At 38.0% G+C, this 24,884-nt stretch overlaps 1 protein-coding gene across 2 annotated transcripts in view; it reads left to right on the top strand.

The window, feature by feature from the left end:
• Positions 1-24,884, top strand: part of ADGRD1 (adhesion G protein-coupled receptor D1) — a 160,709-nt gene that overhangs the window by 97,460 nt on the left and 38,365 nt on the right. For both annotated transcript variants that reach the window (XM_082774387.1, XM_082774386.1), the window contains 5 exons: positions 8,562-8,665; positions 11,520-11,631; positions 17,431-17,584; positions 22,249-22,315; positions 23,228-23,294. In XM_082774387.1, the coding sequence (XP_082630513.1) occupies positions 8,562-8,665; positions 11,520-11,631; positions 17,431-17,584; positions 22,249-22,315; positions 23,228-23,294 (504 nt within the window). The remainder of the gene's footprint in view (positions 1-8,561; positions 8,666-11,519; positions 11,632-17,430; positions 17,585-22,248; positions 22,316-23,227; positions 23,295-24,884) is intronic.

Genomic DNA, 24,884 nt, shown 5'->3' with positions numbered 1-24,884 from the left:
GTGGGGTCCTGTGCTACTGCCAGCAAACATGCCAGCCATCTGGCAGTTTTTATTTTTATAGTGATCCAACAACTATGAAGCATGCCAGGCTATTTGTACCATCTGCCACATAAATGTCATTTCAGCAAAAGGATGCTGGACACCTGGGGACCTAGAGATCCAAATCCTTTTAGAGGGGAAATCAGTGTCTTCCACAGCAGAACAGAGGTTGTTTGGATTCCCATCTAGCAAGTGACCAAAGTAGGACAAAGCAGTAATATTTATGGCTCGTAGACAATTCTCCAATTCTCTTTCTCTCTCTTTTTGGTTTCTTGTGGGGCTTTGCTCTTTCTGTCTTTTTGACTATGAGGATGTAAAATTTACTGCACTAAAGCTCACAAGTGGATGGACATTTTCAGCAAAGTAATGGTGTCATACAGTCTCTGGCAGAAATTGTTCAGGTTTTTAAACATATTTTCTACATCTTTAAAACCAGAAAGAAGCTCTTGTTCTATAATTCAGAAGAGCGGATCAATGCATTTCAAGCTGCTGACCAATGGGCTTGAAAGCAGAGAAGAGTTTATGAAGGTCAAAATATTTAAAAACTTTTTGGTCCTGCAACTGGATCTATAGGCAACACATAACATCTTTAGGGAGCCCAGGATTTTGAAGAGACTTAGGGATTTGACTGGGGGCTTCTATTTACAAAAGGAAGGACATCTTCTTTTGGGATATATATGTGTTTTTATGTTATTTTTCACTGTTATAGCTAAGTTCATCTATTTGTGTTTCTGAAAGCTGTTTTAAAAATATGCTAATATTAGCAAATATTAAAAAAATATGGGGCATAGGTGTGGAATATGTAAGTTTGGTGTGTTATTTTCCTAAATCAAATTTTGCATTTATTAATCAAATATTTCACTCAGAGGACATCAAAATAGCAGTCTGAAATGAGAACTTTTGTTCTTAAAATTTTCAGCCAGTTGAGGTTCAGATTATGTGCTGTAATGGGACAATGAAATGGAAGTAACATGGCATTCACTGATTTCTGCTGTTTTGTGATTCTAATATAATTACATTTCTCAGCATGTTTTTCATTGTTGGGAACATGAAAAGAATAGTGCCTTAGTCCAGTAATTTTTATTTCGTGATGAATATTTAAAAATTGGATAGGCATTGCAATTTTTTCCCCTTGTTTATTACCATTGACAGTTTATTTAATTGAAGAGATCTCTGCAGACAGTTTAGATAGCCCTTACCCACCAGATGAACAAAGATAAATCAGCCTATGTGTTTATGCTAGGGTTGCTTTGTAAATTTTCTTCTTTGCTCTTGCTCACTCTCTCTGCTTTCCCCTCCATTTTATTGTAGTAAATGTTGCCCCCATAGAGGACCTCACTGATGTGCTCACTCTGTGATTTGCATTGTATTTCTTTTGTATGTACTACACCCATGTTCCCTGAAAATTTTAACTTAGAGCCATTGTTCATGCTTTTGCTCTTCTGTTCATATGCCAATACAGCTCTGCTAATTTTGATAGGAGGAAATAGGACACTCTCTGGGCCTGTCCTTAACCCCATATATACATGTAATTACACAGAAAAAACTTGGACTAATGTTGCAAAATACTAAACTCCTGACATCTCTTGGAGAATTGTTTGGCAATTACTGAATTTCACTCAGCAGAACAGAACAAAAAATTACTTTTTATTTTGGAAAGCACAAATATTTAACAGTGCTATAATGGTCAAAAGAGTATGAAATAGGACTCTGCTTTAATCAGAACACTTAGGAAAATAACATAGTCTCCCTTTCTATGATGGGAATGAAAGTGCTGAGCCATTGGGCAGCTAGATCTTGCTGACTAAAGGATTTCCCTATGCAGTATAAAAATCTAATGGTACTGCACCCATCACTATTTTCTGTTGAACATCATTAAACTTAGTCCTTCTGTACTGTCTGGTTCAGTCTGCTTCTGGTGCTGACCTTTTCAAGCCCTTTCTCCCCAAAGCGTGCTGTAGGGGCAATTCAGGGCTGGGTACCTGGGGAGTCCTGGCTGCACCGCAAGCCACAGCTAACCACAGTCCTGAATCGAAATGGACATTTCTGAATCAGAGCCCAAACCGGGGAGAAGGGAAGCAGACATACTCATTTTCATTGAATTTTGCTGGGAGCTGGGTATTTAATTATCCTCAACTGCTCTGAAAGATCTAAGGCTCATTTTGGCAGGAGACCATTGTTTCTCTGCCTGCTAGAGCCTGCTGGACCCACAATGGGTTTTCCTCTCCTCATAGGCCTCTCTCATGAACTTTGGTTTGTCTGTTAATTGGAGAACAGTATGAGTCTGCTCTTGCTGGAACAGAAACGAGAGAACAGATGTAGAAGTCTGAGGTGTATGGGCAAAAGTAGCTCCTTCAGTTTCACAGAGGATAATCTGCTGTAAATACATTTACCATTTCTTCCGAGAAAGTTGCAGGTTTTAGGCCTGAAATGAAGGCAAAAAAGGACACTGCTCTGTGTTACACAAACAGAGATATGAGGAAAGACTTGCAAAAATCTGTTTTTCTGATCCCCAAACTTTATTGTAATTGGTACTGCTTCACAACTTGAGTCCTTCCGCCCTGCCATGCTTCCTTCAGGCTTCATCTGAACGAGAAACTTGCTGGGTGAGGTTTGTAATGAGCAGATTACCTACTGTTTGATGACATCTTGCCCAGAACTGCTCTAAAAGGCAATGTGGACTTTTAAAAATACTAATTAATACATTGGCAAAGATATTTGGAAAATTCTAGATTTTTCATGTCACAGTGAAAAGTTTTAAGTAGCAACCACCGGGCTGGGCTGGCTGGAAGAAAAGGTTCCTTTAATGCCTGAAAAGTAAGTCCCCTTTGTAGCACTTCCCTGCTAATCTCCAGGAGATGTGGAGTTCATAACGAATGGGAATTCAAAAGCAGTTCTGCTGGAAATGGCTGATAAAGATGATTGCACTGCAAAACATGACTCTGAGAGGCCTTTTTCCTCTGAAGGTGTCTGTTATACTGTGGATTGAGAAAAGTGTCTCTGAACAGAGTTAGACTTTTTTGCTATGAGTAGTGATTGTGTAGCCCCATTAGGTTGGCCCCACCAAAATCATACTTGTGGTCTCAGTGAGTAGACTGAGCCTCCTGAATGAAACACAGATGTTAATCTGGAAAAAAAAAAAAAAGAGGCACATAATGTTATGTACATAACAAAGTGCTTGGCAAGCTGAAGGAAAACAGTGATTTGTATTGTTATTATTATTTAATATATAAATAAAGGCCTCACTGGGCTGAAATTGAATTTCAGCAGCCTTTCTGGAGGCAATTAAAACCATTAGCTTCATCAGCCAAGGCCAGCGTTTTAATGTCTCTGAAACACTCAGGCTGCCAAAGTTAATTATTCATCCTTTTCTTAATTGGATTCAGATTGCATTTTAAAGGTGCAGCTTCAAGAGGGTTGTCTGAACCTTAATTTTTCAACCCTACCTCTCCTCCCTTCCCTCCCTCCAAGAAATGTCTCAGAAGAAATCATTTCAAGCCTTTGTAGAAGAGTTGGAGAGTAGATTTCAGGCCAAGCTAGCAGCTGATCAACTCATGGCAGATCTCAGGCAGCTTAGTAAACAGGGCAAAAATCATACGTCATTGTAATTGGCTTTGTGATAGTAATGCTGCTCTTAGATGGCAAGCTGGCCAGAAGAGACACAAAAATATCACTTGTTCTTATGCTAAGACTTAGGGCAAAATACAGTTGTCATGTCTTACATTTCCACTGGTAAACAAATAACTGGTTTTATAAAATGTTTACTCTATTTAAACACATGCAAAATATCATATTCTGAATTTTACCAATAATGCACACTCTAAGATGCAAAGGATAACAAAGGATAAGACTGCAGGCTTCATTTCTTAAGGCTGTAAAACTTTTTTTGGTTCAAAACTTGCTTTTTTTTTTTTTTTTTAAGTAATCACATTTCAGAACAGAGGATTCAAAAGGAGTTTAGAAAATGAAATTATTCTTTCAAGGCTACATTGTCAAGTTTTAATTTGGTATACAAACAACCCTTTTAATCTATGACAAATGTCAATTTAAGTAGTTGAACTCAGCCCTGTGACGTGCTGCCTCTAAAGGCAAACAGGGAAGAATATTCTGCACTATGTAAGGAAGAAAAGTTTAGATTAGCACTCCCCCAAAATGTCCCTTCTCTGGACAAAACCAGAGGCACACCTTCTGCAAAGGAGAAGACGAGGGATCAACTGATGGAGGGCTGAATAAGGAAAAACAGCAACAAGAGTGCAGAATTCACAGAAAAGAGGGGAATACCTGGATGCTGAGCAGAGACAGATCTGTGCTGCCCAGACAGATGCTCTGATATGACCCGTTGATATTTTCTGTCTCTATTGACCATTTAGCTTTTTGATGGATTGCTGTGCTGTGTGAGATGGTTGCTTGTTAATATTACATAAATAAATAGGTTTTCTGATCTAGATACAGTTAACAATTTTTAGAGTACAGTCTTCCAAACAAACCTTTCAGCTTCAACTGACTTTTTCCAGATCCTCCAGAGATGAAAAGTACCATCCCATTATAATAATATATTTTCATTTTCCTGTGCAGTTCTTTTTAAACTGAGGAGTTAGATGTCACTCGTTTTCTTGTTATTAACAACATCATAAAAGAAAAATATACATTTGAAGTCTGTTCTGGTGTCTTTCCAGGATCCGGTTGCCTATGAGTTTCCAAAATAAAATTGTTGAGCAATGTACTAACTTCTTTTATGAGTTAGAAGTAGGGTAAGACAATAGACTATAATATTTTAGATGGGTGTAACTGCTGAATCTGTCAGATCTTTGTCCACATTATCAGTGACACTTGCAAGGTAAAGGCTGTCACAGGCTAAACTAAAAGGGTGGGAGTTTTATATGGAGTATGAGTTTTTGATTTAAGTGTTTCTCAAAGCTGAAAAAAAGAAACATCCGTCTTTTATAGTGTTCATGATTACTAACACTCATGTCTGCGTGAGCTTGTTTCCTAGTGTTTCAGCTTGCTGCAGACTTTAGAAGAAGGCCTTATACCCTCAAAGAAACAAAATCTTTTAGAAGCAAAGAATAATTTAATGTAGATTGGGACAAGAGTGAGAATCATCCTCATGGGACTACCTCACAGATTGCTCAATGTTTTATTTGCTACTCTTTAATGCTATTTTCTTTAGTAATAACATTACAGCCTGATTAGCATTTTTGTGCTGACTACAAGATCATCCCAAATTACTGTCTTGTATTCCATGTCATGAACTAAGTCAGAAAAACTGCAAATAGACAAGCAGAGGTGAGATGAAATCAGCTCCTATCAGAGCACTGGGATTTATAGGATTTTTTTTTTTCTGAATTGATGAGGCCCCACGTTTTGTCAGTCCAGGTATTTCTACAAAAACTGCATGCATATAGTGTGAGCACAGACACACACCATATAGCTGTGGTGTAACAGCTGGGTTGTGAGGAGTTAGTAGAGACCTGGTATTTTAAGTACAGGTTCTCTTCTCTTCCCCATCATATACCTGTCTTTAGAAATGAGGCTGCACTTGCTGGGAATCATTCCAGGCCTCTTTGTGCTGTATTCCTTACAACAGATATCATCCACAAAAAGGAGTTGGTTGCAGTGGAGGGAGGCTATATGAGCAGGGACTGCTCTCTGGTGCAACTCCAACCTGACAGTTCAGTTTGAGAACAGCTATCAGAGGGCTCTACCTTTTTCTTAATAAAAAACGATTCAGAACTACCTACAAGATTTTTGTCCCTCACACCAGGCAAGATGATAATGTGAACTTCAGTGATGTTGCTTTTGAAACAGTTGTTAGCATACAGATGGGGGTATTGATTTAAGAAAATCATTCATCAGCATTGTCAGATTTTGGTCATGTTTACCAGAGGCAAGAGTGATTTCCGGTTCACAGATGTGGGTACCTATGTAAGTTATTTTAGGTTTGAATGGCTTTTTTATGTTTTGTTTAGGAGTGTTGTGTTTTGTTTTTTTTCTTTGCAGTTTCCAACTAATAGGGGCTCCACCTGGGAGTGCCTGACTCATGCCTTGTCTTGCCCTGCAGGGTTTTCTAGAGGAAGACTGGGCTAAAGCCCAGAGAAGCTACTTTCTTAGAGGCATGTTCGTTATGGTAGAAATTAGTTAGTTATGATAGAAAAGGATGTCTGTGTGATTATTATCTTCTTTTTCATGTATAATGGAAAAAGAAAAGCTTTTGATTTTTGCCTGTTTCCACTAGATGGGTCCCCTGCATCTTCTGTCCTTGCATGTAATCATAAGACATTTCCTTAGCAGACATTATCCGCCTTTGCCAATGGAAACACTGTGATAGACCAGTGGAAATTGAAATGAGTGCTGAGCAGCTTTCACCTCTGTAAGGAGAGTTTCTGGCTGCAGGTGTTGGGAGTGAAAAGAGTGAAAGCAAGCCTTGAATTGATGAGAAATTCTGATTTCAGGGTGACTAGAAGCTGGGAAAGTTTCCTCTGCTCCCCTCCTCCCTCTGGAGAACTGCATATCAACCGTAGCAAGAGAAATGGATGTGTATCAGAGCAATCAGGAAATGAGGTCCACACATTTTGGACGTGAATATCCCTGATGAGGAAATCATTTCAAAACTGTCTAGTTTACCATGGAAGTTATTCCTATTTCAGGAACAATCTGTGAAAGCTATACATGGCTTTTCTGGGCAATGATGAGAGACAGAAGCTCTTTCGTAGAAATCAAGTGGACCTTTTAGGCTGGTCCAGCATACAGAACTCTTTTGTCTCTGTAATTGATGCTATCCAAGTCAGGGGCAAGAAATGTGTCTTTGGCTGAAAGAGGAAAAAAAAAAAAAAAAGAGAAAAAAAGAGCTGCATCATATTTCCTAGGAACTGTAACACCATAGCAACAGTTGTCTTTCAGCGCTGCTGCTGCATTGCTTGATAGTGCTCAGGTTGCTGGGAGAGCCAGAATCGGTTCTGCTGTGAAACTGACTGCACGTGAGCTGTACTGTTAGTGGATAATTACAGGAAAAATGGGCATATACAGTGTATCATTTTTATCTGTATATGAAATTATTATTATTATTATTATTATTATTATTATTATTATTATTATTACTATTACTATTACTATTACTATTACTATTACTATTATTTTCTTCAGAAACACATGGCATTCATTTCTCTCCTTTAAAAGGAATTTTAAGGGGAAATTTATCAGTAGAACTGCTGGGGTCAATAATCTTTGATGAAATACTTTGTGTGGCAGGAAATTATATTGTGTTTGTGGAAATAATGTAAAATCCGAAACTGTGAGGATGGATTATTTATATTAGACAGATTTACTGTAGAATAAATAAATAAATTAAAAGGAAAATATATTGGTTCTTTCAGTATTTTTTTGAATTAATAAATATTCTGAATGAGTTTTCAGCCAGGAATTAAATGCATAGTGAATAAATGTTGAAAGAAAAGCATAGCAATTCAAAAAATAAAATAAAATAATAATAGTAATAATAAACAAAACTTTTGGATTGACCACATATTTGTTTTCAGATGCTTAGTTTATGAAAATGCCAGCTCTATCAAAATTCAAGTCAGGAGATATGTTTGAAAATTCTTCTGAGATGAGAAAGCTTTTTCCTGCCTAGTTCTGTTCTACTTATTATATATTAATACTGTCTGGTTGCCTTTGTTAGGTGTGGCTTTTTTGTCATTTTTGTATGTGAACTTGCATGGAAAATTAAAGCACACTTTCTGATCAAGTTAGGATGAAGAGACAAAACAAAATGTCCCTCCCCCTTTGAATCTCTCCAGGTTTTAACATATATCCTAGTAGTGGGTACTGTAGAGTCACAGACTAAATGTTCATGAAGATTGAATTATTCTACAAAAGGTGCCTGTACATAAAAACAGAGGCTGAACATAGAGGTTTACACTCTGGCTGCTCTTGCTGGGTCTTTTCTCTGGTTTTCCATTCTGTAGATGTTAGTCCACCTCCTTCAACAGGCACTGAAAACATGATACATTAAACAAAACAAGTGGGCTATAAATGGCCTGTGATTTATGGGTTATCTTGGTTTGTCAGTTCTCACTGCTGTGAAGCACTTCTGGTATTTGCACAACGATGTAAATTATTGCAGTGTGAGAGCATTAGCAAAGTGCCCCGCGAGCTGTGAAATATCCCATTGCTGACATTGTTTGTGCAGCCCAATAAACTGCTCTAATCTCAGGCTTGATGCTATCACAGCAGTGGAGGAGCTAGCTTGTTTTGAGGAAATACTGACTTATGAAATGCAAGAGGGAACCAAAATGCCACAGGCATGTGGATGCCCTGGCTGTGCAACTGACAGTTCAGACAGCTCTTCATTTTGCACATCAGACACAGCAGTGAATGATCATGAACCCCTTATATATGGGGACAAGGGAAGAGGAAAAGCTTCGTGCAGGGCAGCTGACCTATGGTTCTGTAATGTAACAAATCACCTAATAGTGGTTGTTTTTTGTTTGTTTGATTTTTTTTTCCTTCTCATTTGTGTACAGCTAACGAGAGAACACCAGGTGGCCCTCTCCTCCATCACTTACATCGGCTGTGCTCTGTCCATCTTCTGCTTGACGATCACGCTGGTCACATTTGCTGTGTTGTCGTAAGTGATTTTAACCTAATACCTGCTGAGAACTTTGATGCAGAAAAGCCGAACAATGCATTTCAAGCCACTGATTTGGATCCGTTTAGGTGCTCAGAATAAAACAAAGGCTATTAATTCTACAACCTTCCTTAATTAGATTCTGCACATGTATTTGTAATGGTTGGTTATTTCTTAATTACTTTAATTTCCCGAAATTGAGTGGTCTCTATATAGCAAGCTATTTCCATGCTATGTGGGATTTTTAGATTTTTAATTTATTTTTTTTTTAGTGTCCATGTTTTGCTATAATTCAGGAATCTTGTAAGGAGGCTGTAGAGTGTTTGATCAGGAGCTCAAGGCTATCAGCAAGGACTGCAGGATCACACCCACTCTCCCCACTAGATATTTCTTGGAATTGCTCGGAGTGAAATGAGCAGTACTTCTTTCTGCTTTGCAACCATCTTTTCTGTAAGGCAGTGTATTTATAAGCCATGTAGGTGTGCCTAGACAGGAAGGCTCAGTCAACATTAGATGCCTCATTTCTGTTTTGTAAGGATTGGCTACAACTGCATCATATAACCCACATTTATTTTCAAGTATCTTGCTGTTCTCTGTTGGGTGAGTTTACTAATGTGTTCCTTTAGGAGGATGAAGGACACTATAGGAAGTGTGAAATTCACTCTCTCTCGTGTTTAAATCCTCTAGATCCCTGCATCCTCACACCTGTAATACGGCAACCCCTTTGCTGTGCTTTCTGCACTGGGAAGGTTTTTGCTGTGGGCACTTACGGCTTCTTTGCCTGTTTATGTTCGAGTAATGACAGCTGAGTTTGAGGCCCAGCTAGGCTTGATACAAACATTTCTGGAAAAAAAAAATAAAGCAAAAAAAAAGCAAAAAAAAAAGCAAAAAAAGCTTTTATAGAGGTTTCTGTTTAAAAAATAGAAAATCTGACAAGGGGTGAAATAACTCATCCAAGATTGCGCAGCAGATTGGGATCTTAACAAGGAATGTGATTCCTGTCTCCTTTCTTGTTAAGCACTAAACCATGTTCTTCCTACTCAGGAGTTCAAGTTTTGATTTCTGTGCCTAAGCATGTCTTTTGAATGTCCTGTTAAGAGGCCAGTTTCTAGGAAAAAGGGTTTGCTGAAACCCAATAAACTGATTGCAATGTTTGTTTATTCCAAAAGACTTATTTCCAAGTCTCAAGATCTGTGTTGGTCATACTTGGATTAAGTGTGCAATGTGTGGCAAAATCCAATCTAAACAAGTCCGATGTCTGCCTATCTGGCATTGCGCTATTGACATACTTAGGCTAAGGGGAATGATCTGCTCCATTTTTGTCTTGAGCGCAAAACTTATTGTTAGAGTGTTTAGAAAGGAAAATGAGCAAAAGAAGCTGATACTGCTGCAGCTGGGCTGAAAACTCCTTGAGAAATTGGAGGCAAACAGCACACTTGGAAAGAGAGTTTGGACCCAGCTATCACAGTGTTAAGCACCCCACCTACATACAGAATCATTCAAACTGCCAATAAAAAATAATTTGATTAGGTTTTCACTGGAGAGCGGGGCCTCATTAGACAGCTGAAGTGAGATTTTGCAATGCAGTGTTAGCTGATCATGAGGTAAGTGGAGAGGAATCTGGCAAGTTCTTTGCTACTCTGCATCCTGGCAAGGACGGCTGCTTCTCAGGGGGGCAGTCCTGATTGCCTTCTGGGCAATGACGCTCCAGTTTGTGACCACATAAAGCTCCTTGTTAGAAAGCCACTGGCACCAAGCAGTGCAACCTGTCTCTGGGTTACTTTTGGGACATTGATGCGTTTTTTAGACTCCCTCTTCACTCCCTTCTAATGGAACTCTGGCAGAAACAGCACTGGAAGAGCAGGGATGATAGCAAGCCATCATCTGCATCATTGACTCTGTATCATCCTGCTGAAGGGGTCGTGCACAATGTATCACCAGCTGTTGCAAAAATCATCACTATGCAGCGTGATGCAGTGAAAAGATGGGAGTGGGTACTGTTGTGCAGAGGAAGCACTGCCATTCACGCAGCCAAACGGTCCAGGTCTCCCAAAACAATTAAAACTGCCAGTAGGAACTGGCAGGCAGCATGGATCAAAAGAGAAAATTTGTAGTCATTACCACTATTCTATATTTTAAAGAAAATAATAAAATTATGCAAAAGGCCTGAAATGTTCAGATATATGTTTTTGGTTTTTACTTCCTATTTCTGGATGAGTACAGAAGCAAAAGGTCAGAAGGCTGCCAGGAAACCATGTCCTTGTCAGATTTCCTGCCAGCTTTTGTAAAGACAAGAGAGACAAGGTTCATATAATGTTGTAATCATGGTCAGTACTCCATCAAGACAGGCATTGCCCATATGTGTAAGCAGCTATATTTCTTGTGCTAAGAAGTGGCACTGGTAAAGTCAAAATTATAACGGGATCCATTTCAAGTTCACTTATTTTGAATACAGGCAAATCTCAACAAAATACAAATGGAAACTTTGTGGGACAGTCTAGGATAGATGGTGCAAGGTGCTGAATATTTTCTGTGAAGTGCAGATCTGATGTCCCTCCTTGACAGCTCAGCACCATTCAGAATCAAGCCCTTTGCTAATATTCCATCACAAGTCATTAGCAGAGCTAGTTAATGTGCAAATCAGATTGCTGCTGCCTTCAGGATGGTTGCAGAGTAAACAAGAAACCAGGTAGATACCAGTCAGTTCTGGCAGAAAAAGTGCTGAGAAGACATTGTGATAACCCCACCAGGGCAAGAGACCAAAAGCCAAACAAAATGCTTTCTGATAAATCATAAATGTGTTCATGTTTCTTAGAATACCATCTTATTAATGTGTATTTCTGTCTTCTACCAGGTCTGTGAGCACCATCCGCAACCAGCGCTATCATATCCATGCGAATCTGTCCTTTGCTGTTCTGGTAGCTCAGATCCTGCTTCTCACCAGTTTTCAGTTCAGCCCTGGAACGGTAAGTGTAAGACAGAGAATGGCTGTGTTTTTTGCAAGGCATCTGCATGGTATGAATGCTGCATGCAAGAAAGTGTCTGTTGCAGGTGAGATCTCCCATTTTTAACATGCCTTCGCCAAAAATGCCATTTCACAACCTGGATAAAGCTTTCTGTGAGTTCAGTATTGTTATAATAGTATCTGTCCATGTCTGTTTGCAAAACAATTCTGTATTGGAGAAGGTTGTATGGATTTTGTATTTAGGTAGGGTGGTAGTTCATTTGTATTTCTGTTAGGTGATTGATTTTTCTTTCTTTCTTTCCTCCCCCACCCCCACCCTTTTTTTTTTCTTCATTTTAAAAAGTCATCTTATTCTTGCTGGTAGGTAATGAGCTTCCTGGTGAAACTTTCAAAATTTATTCTGCTTTCTTGGTCAGCAAAACAGAAGGTCTTTTTGTTGTTGTTGTTCATGAAGTTTTGTTTATGTGGTAGAATATGCTATTGTTTTGAATAGCAGATTTATTGTTCATGATCTCTGGAAATTCAGATATTTTAAAAATATCATTCATGTTTATTTGACCTGAGTCATAATCAATGAGAAAGGTACGGTAAGCATTGCTTACTTAGCCAGAGGTGGCAGAAAGCATTGCCTCTAGGTTTTATTAAGAGTTTAAACCAAGATCTTCAGTACTACAAAGCACATGTATACTTCCTAGGCAACTCGGGCAACTATTTAAGCAAATGACATACATGTTCATATTGCTTACCTGGAACTTAAGCTTTAAGCAAGTTTAGGCATTTTCTGCCATATCATGACGTCCTGAACTTTAAATTACAGACTGATTTTATAGATCTACTGTAGGTGGGAATTCTTATGCAGAGTGCCATGGTCTAAACCATCAGAATTGGCACCTAAAACATTAATTAGACTCAATTAAGATGAGTATGCCAAGGTAACTGTATTACACACTAGTGAAAATGATTTGTTTCCACTGTTAAAAAATAGGAATAAAAAATGCTATTTTAAATCACATAAGATCTGTTGATGTAATGTCCCACTTGAAAAAGGCAGAAACAAAAACTGATTTTCAAATAATCTTCCAGCATGTTCTGTTAGTGTAATGGGCAAAACTTGGCTGCTTCTCTGGTCAGCTGTTGCTCTATATTATTTTGGACAAGTAAAAAGGAGTTTCTACTAATCTTTTATTATTCTCATTCTTAGTAAGAGGTTTGCATACTTTTAATTTTACCAAAACAAAAGCTACTTAAATATATATTCATCTCAAATGGGATACCTTGAGCTTCTGTTAAGTTTATAAATAATGTCTGCTTTTACATAGGCTATTATTACATGAGGATGTACAAACTCTATGTAAGTTTGTACTCCTCCAGGTATGAACAACCCTAACATCCAGGTAGGTCCTGAGTTAAGATAATGTGCAAGGGGGAAAATAATAGGGAATGGTTTATATGAAAGATGAAATTGAGACAGTGGAGAGCAACAAAGGATGCAACCTAAACCTGAAGACAAAGTAAAGCAGGTATTAAAATAATCCTCTCTAAGTAAGTATAGAGCTAACATTCTGCTGAAAGAACATAGGTTGGAGGGCAATAAATGTTCCCTGGGCATAAGAGGTGTTTTATTGTCACAGTTTCTCTTTTTGTAGCCAATCCAGATTTTCAAACAATCCAGCTGAACCACTTCTGATAAGCTGTAAAAGCTTCTTTACACCTTATCAAGTCTGCATCACCTCCAGCCTTTTTAAATACTACAAAGTACTAGTTGCATTTCCTGCTTTTAGTTGGATATTGGTAGAGCTCATATTCTTCAGAGTCCTATCCCAGGGTCCACCTGCATTTATAGCATGCCCTGTTTACACTGACATTCGCTTGTTCAGTTGAGAACAGGTAGCTAAGCTTGTGAAGCACTCACATTGACTTATGTTGCAGTTTAACAGGTGCATATTTTAATGTCTCTTAAACCTCTTCAAAACTAACTTCACTTATATTGAAATTGTTTTTTATGAAACCAGACAAAACGTATCAGGTACTTCTTTTGGAAGTGGTGTAGGTAAATTCATGTAACATCAAAACTTGTATTAATTTCTTATATGTTTACCTATAGGGAAACCATAATTGGAAGCTCTCTGAGCCTGCCTTTATTTACATCCAGAGGGGCTGGTTCTCCAACCAGTGATCTTTTCCATGTGATTATATTTTGGTGTGAATTGGCCACTATGTTTACCACTATGAATACTTTTTCTCCTTTAAAACCATAGCTCACAGAAAGCAAGCCTTTTTATGCAATAGGCTTTCCAAAGTTAAACGTTTCAGAGAGTCCCTGGATATTTCAGCCTTATCTCCTCTGTAACAGCAATAATTGTATGGCAGAATACTGTAAAGATCTTGAAGCTGAAAAGCATGAAGTATGTATCCACTGCACTTTTATTTTTATTGTTATAACCTCTAGGGATCAGGAGTCTTGTGATTCATCCTTTTATTAGTCTCGTGTACTTGTTTCTGAATGCTCTGTTCTCACTAGCTTGGACATCAGTTTTAATACCGTTAATTGCTGCTGTAATTGGACTGCTAAATGGTAGTTTACAAAAAGAGGGAGGCAGTATGTATGCTAGAAGGTGTACTTAATCTTCTCCTTCTGCCAAAGGTGGGTATATTTAGTGCTAAACAGTTTATAAGTGCTCTGCTTGAGAGGACAGGTGCTACCAGTCTGCTTGAGGAAATGCAGTACAATAAGGAATGGCATTGAATAAACAGACCTTGAGCTCACATCATTTTCTTACATGACTGTCTTTAGACTCTCCATCCTTTTGCCATCTCTATTTCTAGGGATATTTAGGTTTTGTTTCCAGATACAGCATGCAGTATTTTCCTGTTAATTTCAGATGTATTCTTTAATCATTTGCAATTTATACTACTGCGTTTTTCCTTTTGGATCAATGTTTAACTTACTAACCACAAAACTCAACTTCCACAATAGGACCTTGATCTTCCTAACACATTCAGGAACATTTTTTTTTTTTTTTAATAGAAATTCTTGATTCCTAATATCAGTAGTTGGAGAAACAAAATGAACTTCTTTTGTTTGTGCTATAGATATCTATAGAATTTCAAGACTGTGTATCAGCATAGCATATAGACTGCAGGGAAGGACATTTTCAGTGTGCTTTTTAAAAATGCAATAAAATTGCAACTCAAAATGAAAACACTATTAGAAATTGAATTTAGAAAATACAAGAAAATTTACCTACCTGCTTTTAAGACTGTCCTCAATGAACAAATTAATATTATTTTCTTAGAGGCATTTCTGAGAGACCGCTTTACTTTCTCAACAACTATAGCATGACAGGCTTTGCTACTAGCTGGACTGAATTTTCTATTTACACAGACCCACAATTAGTCAAGTGTAGGAATAACAGTAGTAAGATCTGTCTTTCTATAAGTATCCTACTATACGTAGCATGCATCCTATGATACAGTCACCTAGTTGTTTTTAATGTGCATTATCTCAGCTTTGCAATGCCTCTTTCAAGAAGGTAATTTTGTCATTTGAGAATGTTTTCAAAGTAGTAAGTAAGGCATAAATGTGGAATGAGTATTATGCAAAATTATGTACAGACCAGCCTCCTGCAACTGTGCTTATTTTTATTTTTCTGGTGTTTTGTGATGTGTATTGCTTGGCTACTCAAAAAAATTGAAAGTATCCATTTGACAAGAGTAGCTTGCAAGTCATTTTTATGTTGCATTTATATTTTTGTGGACTAATCTTTTGGTAGAAATCAAAAGGAATTAAAATAGATTTCATGGCCATATGATGAAATTAACTGGAAATGTTTTTACTGTTTTTGTCAATAAGCAAGTCTGGTTTAGTTTTATGTTACCAAACCTTTTGAAATACAAAAGCACTTACAGATCTCACTTACATGAATTTAAACTAAAGTTATTGCTTTTTAAAACATGTAATCACAGGGGATTTGCATCAGAATGTCCCTCTACTAGCACAGAACTAGCTGAGTAAAATTGAGAATTTACTGGAAGGCCTCAATTTTTATTATACTAGCAAAGTTCCGACGTTTTAATTTTCAGTAGCCTACAAAGTACCAAACTATCAACAAAAAGAAAAAAAAATATGTCACCACAGACCAGCTAAACTAACACATCAAAGGAAGCTACTGATTAGTACCTTGAAGACCACTGTGGCAACAAACTGGTTTCTGCTGGTAATGCTTCCTCAGCACACAGGCTCCCCCGGACTGGTTAGCTTACTGTGACTTGTTCAGGTGAGAAAGGAAATCCTTGAAGAAGACAAAAGAATCTTTCTGTGGACCACATGCAAGCAACTCCTCCAAAATTGTGGAGGTGTCATAGTACGGATGTTACAGCTACAAAGCAGAATGGCCACCATCAGTATGCTACCAGCCGCAAAAATCAAATAAAGCTGGGACACATTCCAAGAACATGTTTAAAATGTACCTTAACTGAAAGCAAACCAAATAATGTTGTTGTGTGGTAAGATCATCGGCAGTCACATCTGTTCAATTACCGTATGATGAGGGAAACCACTTGTGGTGAGACATCCTCGAAAAGCAATTAGTGGGGGAAAGGAGAATGTGCTGTGTGAATATGTGAGGAGTGGGGAAGAAGAAAGGGTTAGTTTTCACTGTTTTACAAGGTAGGCTGATAAGAGACTTGTAAGAGATGTAAGGATCTCTTCGAAAGGATTTCTTTGAAGATTAACTGTGGAGAGCTGCTATGACAGCCCTTAAGGAAAAGCTAGGCCTCAGGCCCAGGCTGCGTTTCCAAAGCAGGCTCTAGTAAGGCTGTAAGCAGGACTCAGGAGGACATTTTTACTTCTGTCTGCATTGCCTTTGGCATGGCATTCCTCTCTCTTTTGGGGCAGCATTTATTTCATTTCAAACATGTAGTAGTTTACACTGAAGCAAATAGTCCAGTTTCCACTGGGTAGGCTTACTTTCTTGATGGTGTTTTTCTTTTGATTAAACTTCTCTACTAGCTCTTATTGCCAGAATCTTGATGGCAGGCATATAGTGCTCCAAAAGTCTATCACAGAGGATTTGAACTGTCTGTAAGGACCCTATGGAGAAGAATTTCAGTTCTTTGCCTTAATTGCTAAGTGTGTTCTTGTCGAATATAGCTTTGCATACAGCAGGTGCATATTTCAGACTCAGTAACTGAGAATTCAAGCAGGAAGGCAACCTAGATGACCACCACAGGAATTGAGAGCCAATTATAGCTTGCTGTAATTTTTTAAAATTTTTATTAGTGTTGCTAACAGAGGAGCATAAGAAACTTGTACAGAATTTTTAACCCGGACAGACAGACACTAGAATGCAATGTGATTTAACCTGTGTGTTATCCTATTTTTAATATGAAGAACATCATAGAAGAGGAAGCAGAGTACATCACAGTGTCTATACCTTCACTTGTCTCATTTTCTTGTTTACTACAAACTCAGCAACAGGTATTGAATCTGCAAATTTCTAATTTTTAAATATTGTGTATACTTTAGTAATAGTATCCTTTATGCACAAATAAGCAATCAGTTTTGCTTTCCACAGCATGTCTGGCAATGGATTTTTGTTGTTGTTTGTGATAAGGTAAAAGGATTTTTTACTCTGAATCTATCTCAAAATGCTCTGGAAAAATAGTCCTCTAGTGCTTTGTTCTTTAAGAATGTTTTACACCAGTGATTTAGCATAAATGTAAAAAGAAACAATTGCAAAACCAATATGACTGCATCACAAAGAAGTAATATGTTTTGTTGTTGTTGTTCTTAATCTAGCTGCCTTGCAAGATCTTGGCCATTCTCCTTCATTTTTTCTTTCTGAGTGCTTTTGCATGGATGCTGGTGGAAGGATTTCATCTCTACAGTATGGTGATCAAAGTATTTGGGTCAGAAGAGAGCAAGCACTTATATTATTACGGAATTGGATGGGGTAAGCATTTAGGAGCTGCTTGCTTTTATTTTCTTCACTATCAGACAAGATTATATTCAGAAGCATATGTAAAAGAGTGATCTTATGATCTGAGTTTGCCTTACTGAGAGTTGGTCTTAATCAAATGTTAATACATATAGTCCCTAAACCTCATCCCACTGCAGTAAATTCTTTGATGTCACTAGGCCAGATCAGATCCTAAATTAGCAAATCAATAGGAGGAGCAGGGGAGGGAGGCCTCACTGCACTGATAAGTTCTTTTTATTGTCAGTCCCCAGCTTTCTCTCTTATTAGTACATTTACTCCGAATACAAACAGAAATGTTTAATTAGAGATCAAGTATCAGTACTGCTTTCAGCAGCAGTATGTGCTCGTGCTCTACTGAGTAGAGTTTTGGGTTGCTCCTTCGTGATCTTGATGAAAGTACAGTAGAGAGAATTTATATATAGATCCCATAAAATTTCCACATATTAAGTTCTGCAAGTCTGGGGAAAGAGGCTAACAAAATCGTCTTAAGATTATTTTGTTTGGCTGTAAAAATTAGGGTAAATTTGTCTTGAATACAGCTGTCAAAAGTCAAGCATTCTTGTGCCATCCTGAGACTGTAACAGATATAAATATTAGAGTATCTAATAAAAATGGACGTTTTTTTTTACAGTTTGGATTGGCTAATTCTTGCACTGACCAAAAAAAGGTGGAAAGAAATTGGAGATAAGGATGTCTCATCTCATGTTAGTCAAAACAGATAGTTCATTTTTTCATTCTTTTATTTGAAATGTGAATGCATTTAAATTTTGCAAACTCATAGTTCCTGGAATAATATCAAACTCCAGTACTGAATTTAAAAACCCAGACACATTATTCTTATTTAAGCAGAAGATCTGTTCTGTGTACATATATAAAAATGTCTCTATTAAATAACAAGTTGAAACTTGAGGCACAAGTTGACAGGAGATGGGAACAAAGAACTCCACACTGACCATCACTGATCTGCTAATATCTGCTGAGATTTCTGAGGGTTATTACTCCTGTAAAATGAATTCAACAGTAATCAGAGAGACAGGATACCAAATACGTAGAGTTGATTGACGTTGTGGGTATTATCTTTAGTTCCAAGGTTGCTGAAATTGCATTAAAGCCTGCAATTGTAATTCAAAAGAAGAGAAATTTGAGGAAGGTGATAATATTCTACCTTTAAAACTATCTTAAGTACCTTGAGATTGATTGGGAAAAAAATACTGTTGCCTTGGTGATTCACCATAACCCACACAGATTATCATAATAATATGTTACCTACCCACCCATCTGCAGGATGCTGATGATATAGTTTGTGATACTGGAGATTCTGTTGTAGCTCTTTGACCTTAACCTGTTTACCTATTCCTGGCAATTTCTTTTCCTTTGGGGAGCACCTTAGTATGGAGATTTTGTTCCAAGCTGGCAAAAGATCTAAGCTTTGTTATTTGCTGTCATCATAGACTTCTCCATAGATAAGGTATAATATAGCAAAAGAAAAGAAAATCATACAAAATTAACTTCTACAAAACAGATGGGAGAATATACTTTTCCCCATCAAGTAAAATAGATCTTTTCAGTGTTGGAAAGAAACATATTTTCATTAGTGTCTAATCTTCATCTTTCTCTATAAATTACATATATAGCATTGCAGAATTAATGTCTTAAAATTGCTTGTTTCAAACTGTCTGCCTCAGAGTTTCTAAAGCCCGTCTGTTTGTTTGTTCGTTTTTTTTTTTTTTTTTTTTTTTTTTTTTTTTTTTTTTTTTCCTATGTATAGATGACACAGAAGCTTTCAAAACAGAGATCACAGATTTACAGGCATTTTCTATTTTATTTACCATTAGGGCCTCAGAAATGTAAAGCAAAATGGATTAGATATAAAGTTTAATGCAAAGAAGAGGAGGGAAACTGGTAACCTGTCTGATGTTCATTTTAGGCTTTGCACTTCAGACTGTATTTGGGCTAAATTTACAGAGAAATCTGTCTGAAAAAGGATGTGTTATTGAGCTTCCTGTGCCCAGCTATTCAGAGTTTATGCCTACTCTGCAGGCTGCATTTTGATGCTGGGTTTGCAAGGTAGCTTTAAATTAGTTGGCTTGGGGACCTGGAGAACTCATGCTGCAGCAGCACAGGGATGTGTGTAGGATGTTTTGCCCCATTTCAGTGTGACTCCATATTGTGCTGGGACTACAGAGACACAGATGACACCACTGCCATAGATCAGCTGCCAGAAAGGTGTACTGCAACATTTTCATCTGATACTGTGCCCTGGAATGCACAGTCTATTGCATCATAAATTTGGTGATTGTGGATAGAGTTGGTGAGCATATTTGTAGCATCTGCTAACTGAGAAAACATTCAGATACAGTGAAGAACCGTAACCATAATTCTTTCATGGATGATAACCAGTGCCAGCACAACATTAACATTACCTGTTATGGGGGTAGACTAAACTTTACAGCTCTTATGCAATTATTACTGCCAAAAGATTAAGCAAATACATTTACTTTTGTGTATAATATATAATCCATATTATTTCTTCAGTCCAAAATAAATCTTATGATCCCCTTAGGCTAAACTCATTTTTTTTCAGCCTTCCTGGAATTTATGGAATGATTGTTTCTTAAAGGAAAAATACTTCAATTTCACTGTAACAAAACCTTGATGTTGCTTCCAATGCCATCTACCATTTAATATCCTGTCAATGCAAAGAGAAAGCAAATGCTGCACTTTAGGTGCACAAAATTTTACTATCACTGTCTTAACACATCTTTTTATGCAGATGACTGCTCTATGTCATAAGTTTTATTATCTTCCAAAGGAATTCTGCATTTAATTTTCTTCTTCACTGCCATTTAAAATTGACAAAGAATCACACTAAATCCTTTGAATTTCCAACTTTTGGCAGACTAGAAATATAAAGGAGAGTTAGTCAGGCACAAGTGTTGTTGCTTCTGTGACATGTAGGTAGAGCTTGCTTGCTAAAGGAAGACAACTGGCATCAGAAGAAAAACAGTGCCAATCAACAAGGTTGTCTCTGCTCAGCAATTGGAGAGCTGATTGAGAATCATAGATGCAGGCATACCTGAGAGCCAGGGTAGTTCAAATAGCCACAGCAAAGAGAGCTTCAGCAGATGGGTTTATGTCAATGTATTATTGCTCTGTTGAATATGATTATTGCTGATTTTGTCCAGATATATATGGGATTTTCCTTTCTTAAATAGACAGATGTAATAGTGAACTTAAATCTTGCCTTTGCTTAGTTTTTACACAAATATGCTTCTAATGGGTTATTCCTAATTTGGACAAGTATGTGAGAGCACAATCAAGTTCTGGGATTGTTAAACACCACCCTGCAGAATGTATTTCAAACTAGGACAACTAAACAATACCTGTAGGTGCTGCTTCTTAAGTATTGAGCACCTTTCTCATTTTATAAATATAAGGTGTTTCTATCCATAGTCATTAAAGAACTAAAATACTTCTTCCAAAAATTATAGTTCTCCCATTACAGGAAAGTTTTGCAGAATTTTACGAAGATAATTAACAAGATTATGAGTATAATTAGTAAGATTAAGCAGAAATTACTTGTCAGATAATTTTGTATAAACCTTGTGCAGAAACCCTGAAGAATTTAAAAGAAAATTGAAACTTCAAGCTATTGTGTATAATACTCTGTCTGGGACCTGGTTATTAAATTCCATAAGATGATAAAAACCCAAACCTTCAAGTTTTATTAGATCATACAGGAATTAACAGACAATCATTTAGTATTTAAAGGGATGATGTTGCACTATGTTCAGAACTGTTGGCAAAAAAAAAAAACTCGCTTCTTTTCCAGCTCCTGGCCTGGAAAGCTGTGCCAAAGTGGCACAACAGGATACCATGGTACTGAGGGCCAGCGGCATGCCACTACCCCTGGCAGCAGGACCATAATTATCTGCCTTTGTATAATTCCCGTGTAATCCCATAAAGCACTCTTCCACCTCCCAGGATGCCGCGTACTGGAACTGTCAGAACCCATATGGAAATGTCTACTTTAAGCACGGAAATCTTGCAGGGCTATTACATATTTATATTAAAATAAATCTTGGTTGGGCATCTGAATGGGATCTTGATTTGCTTTGCTCTATTCATAATTGTCTCTCACTCCTGCGTGTGATGCTCTAGACAACTGAATGTCACCATTTCTACCTTCTTGCCTGCTAGTCATGCACCCCTGTGAGAAACTCATCTCCATTTCCTAGTTTGTTTCCTTATTCTTGAGCAAGGTGCACTTACTTGGGGGAAAGTGGTAAAAATAAACTTGATGCTGCTCCACAGGATATCACTGCTCAAATAGCAAGAGAGAGAAATTACATTAAAAAAAAAAACAAACTGGAAAAGGACTCTGATTCTCAGTGAAACTAGCACTAATTCAGTTAACCTGTTAAACTAGTGCTTTATTGAAAAGTCATTTTGTTTGTCCAACATTAATTGATTAAAACATATTGTAGTACAAAGCTGCAGAAGGATGTTGAGTTAGACTTAATTATAAAATCGCTCTGAGCTGTTCTGTTGTCCATGCAAATTTAGCTGAATTTGCAGGGTTTACTGGAAGTTGCACTTTTGTTCCTAATGTTGCTTCCAACTTTGTCTTTTCACAGGGTGCCCATTGGTGATCTGTGTAATTTCCACAACATCATCCCTAGACAGCTATGGAGAAAATGACAAGTGAGTATGAAAATGGTTTCATTCCAGGTGCAATAAGGATGAAAAGTATGGTGGGGAGGAAAACACATAGATCTTTTAGAAGGGCTGTAGTTCTGTACCTTGCTGCTGAGGAGCAGGGGAGGTTGCCTGCTTGTAGAGGTCACTGCCTCCTACAATGGGCACTCAGTGTGAGCTCTGCTTACCCCACGCACAGAGTAAAGCAGGGACTGAAGCATTTCTGACAAAGTGAGAATAATCTTTGATAAAAGATTTTTAACCTTTAGAAGAAAACTGCAGTTAAGCATCTGTAGATCTAGAATGGATATTGTTAAATAAAATCAAATAAAAAAGTCCAATTCTATGTTGGAAAAGGAAAAGCAAATTTATCTGAGAAAATACCATAGGATTCAATCCTACCACAATATAAGTGAACATTTGGGAACCAGGGTTATTTGTTGTGTGCGGTAAAATAGTTTATATCCCTACCGCTGTAAGAAAGAAGCGTCAAGCTGACAGCATGTTTTCCAGCCTTCTTCCTTACCCCCAGCTAGGCAAAGCAGGAAGGCTTACATTTTTCTCTCATTACAATGACAGTGCTCACAGCACTGAAAGGAGTGTCTGTGATACAGGATACAGGAGCAACAAACAGCAAAGAAAACCTTTTTTTTTTTTTTTCCTGTCTTTCCACCCCTAATACTATTTGAAGGCATGCTGGGGCACATAGCTGTCACTGACTCTATGCAAGACACAAGTCACAATGAGATCCTGCTTCAGAGTCTGAGGGGAAAAGGAGCTTCTTATTGATGCCCTATCATGTCTCTTGCTTTCAAAATTCACGAGTCTTTTTGCACTCTTAGTCTCTTTTTAAATTAAGAACATTACTATTTAAATGACCATGTGTTTCACCTAAAATCATTCTATTTTTCTCTGCAGCTGCTGGCTTTCACTAGAGAATGGAGCAATCTGGGCTTTTGTGGCACCAGCATTGTTTGTAATTCTGGTAGGTAAACCCATGGCTCCTGTTTCATATTGGATGGATGTCAGCCACCTAGCAGAGCTCAGCTGGAGGTCTGATGTCAATCTTTGTGCCAGGCCAGTGAAACTTACTGAATGACAGGGTGAATAGTCCAGAATTGTTTTATTCCTGCTCCAATTTTTGTGTTTTACTAGGTTGTGTATTGGTTGATGCATATTAATTCTCACGCTATTCTTTTCACTATTCCAAAAATAAAATGCAACCTAAAATACTGTAGCAGCCTTCTTTTGAAAAAGCCCTGTTGGGGCCATTAATAGCTGCCCAGAACTGAGTAATCTTGGGGGGTATACTAGATCTCAGAAAGGCCCCCGAAAGATGAAGCTCAGTGTTTTGTTTCATATACACCTGTAGAAGTTGAGAAGCTGATTCCATCCCACTGATATTTGAAGCTGTTGCTTGTGGAGAGCTTACTTTTCTCAGGGAAAGCTGAGTGCTCCCAGTGAAGATGATGTTCAGCAGGGACTGCAAGCAGCAAGCAGTTGGCATGAGCTACAACCCCTTGGGCAAGCTCTGGGGAAGGTAACAAGCAGTTTCCATGTTTGCCTTCTTACAGTGAAGAGGACTTTGTGCTCTTCCTCTGTATTGGGAATTCGACGTTTGGTGGGCAGTTCGTCTGGCTGATCGAGGCAGGGCTAAGGAAGGTTGGCAGGGGATCAGGTGCTGCTGCAGACACCTCTGTCAGCTACAATGGATGTTACTTCTCTGGGGAGCATGCAGGTTTTCAGCTGTGATGCTGAGATGTAAATGTTCCACAGCAGTTTAATTATGGCCACACATTAAATTACAGTGAGTTGTGGTTTAATCATGACGATCACTTGAGGAGTCTGCGGTCTTTGCAGGAATTAAGTGGGAGATTATTCCTCTACAGCACTGTTTCCGATACTATAATTGATCAGGTTGTCTACGTTTTTTGCTGCAGGTTGTAATGTCAGAGTGACAACACGAACATGGAATAGACCCACTGATTAGAGAAATTAGTCTGCCTTTAAAGCTTTGCTAGATTTGAAGCATAAGCTGAAATCTAGACCAGAGTCTGTGCCTGCTGTGGCATTGTAGGAGGGTCAGATAAAATAAGATCCTGGCTACTTGCATGGAGGAACATCAAAGGGAGCCAGTGATGCTGCCTTGTACTTCCCCAAGAGAGACAGCATAGACACATCCCCAAATTTCTCTGCATAGAGAAACCCCACAAATCCTGCTAGCAGAAATATATCTGCAAGCCAAAGAAAGGAAGGAGAGCGATACATATAGAACTGCACTGAGCACTTGTGTTTGCTGCTGAACATCTCTGCAACCATTCAGGAAGCAGGAGGTAGCTCCTTGGCTGACCTGTGCCATCACAAGCAATTTTGTGCTGCAGCCGAGTTGACACCCTAACATTTGCCTTGAGACAGCAAAATCAGCAGCTCTCACAGCCCAGCGTCTTCCACCCAAGATACAGCCTTTGAAAAACTAGGCTGTATAAACATATATAAAAACAATGAAAACAGTTGCTATATTGATGTGGCAGAAATTAGCTCATGTTAACATTTTAATCAAATGATTAATGGCAAC

Source organism: Aythya marila (genome assembly GCF_965140915.1).
Source record: "Aythya marila genome assembly, chromosome: 17".
In the NCBI taxonomy this organism is placed as follows: Eukaryota; Metazoa; Chordata; class Aves; order Anseriformes; family Anatidae; genus Aythya; species Aythya marila.
This window is presented reverse-complemented; position numbering and strand designations above follow the sequence as displayed.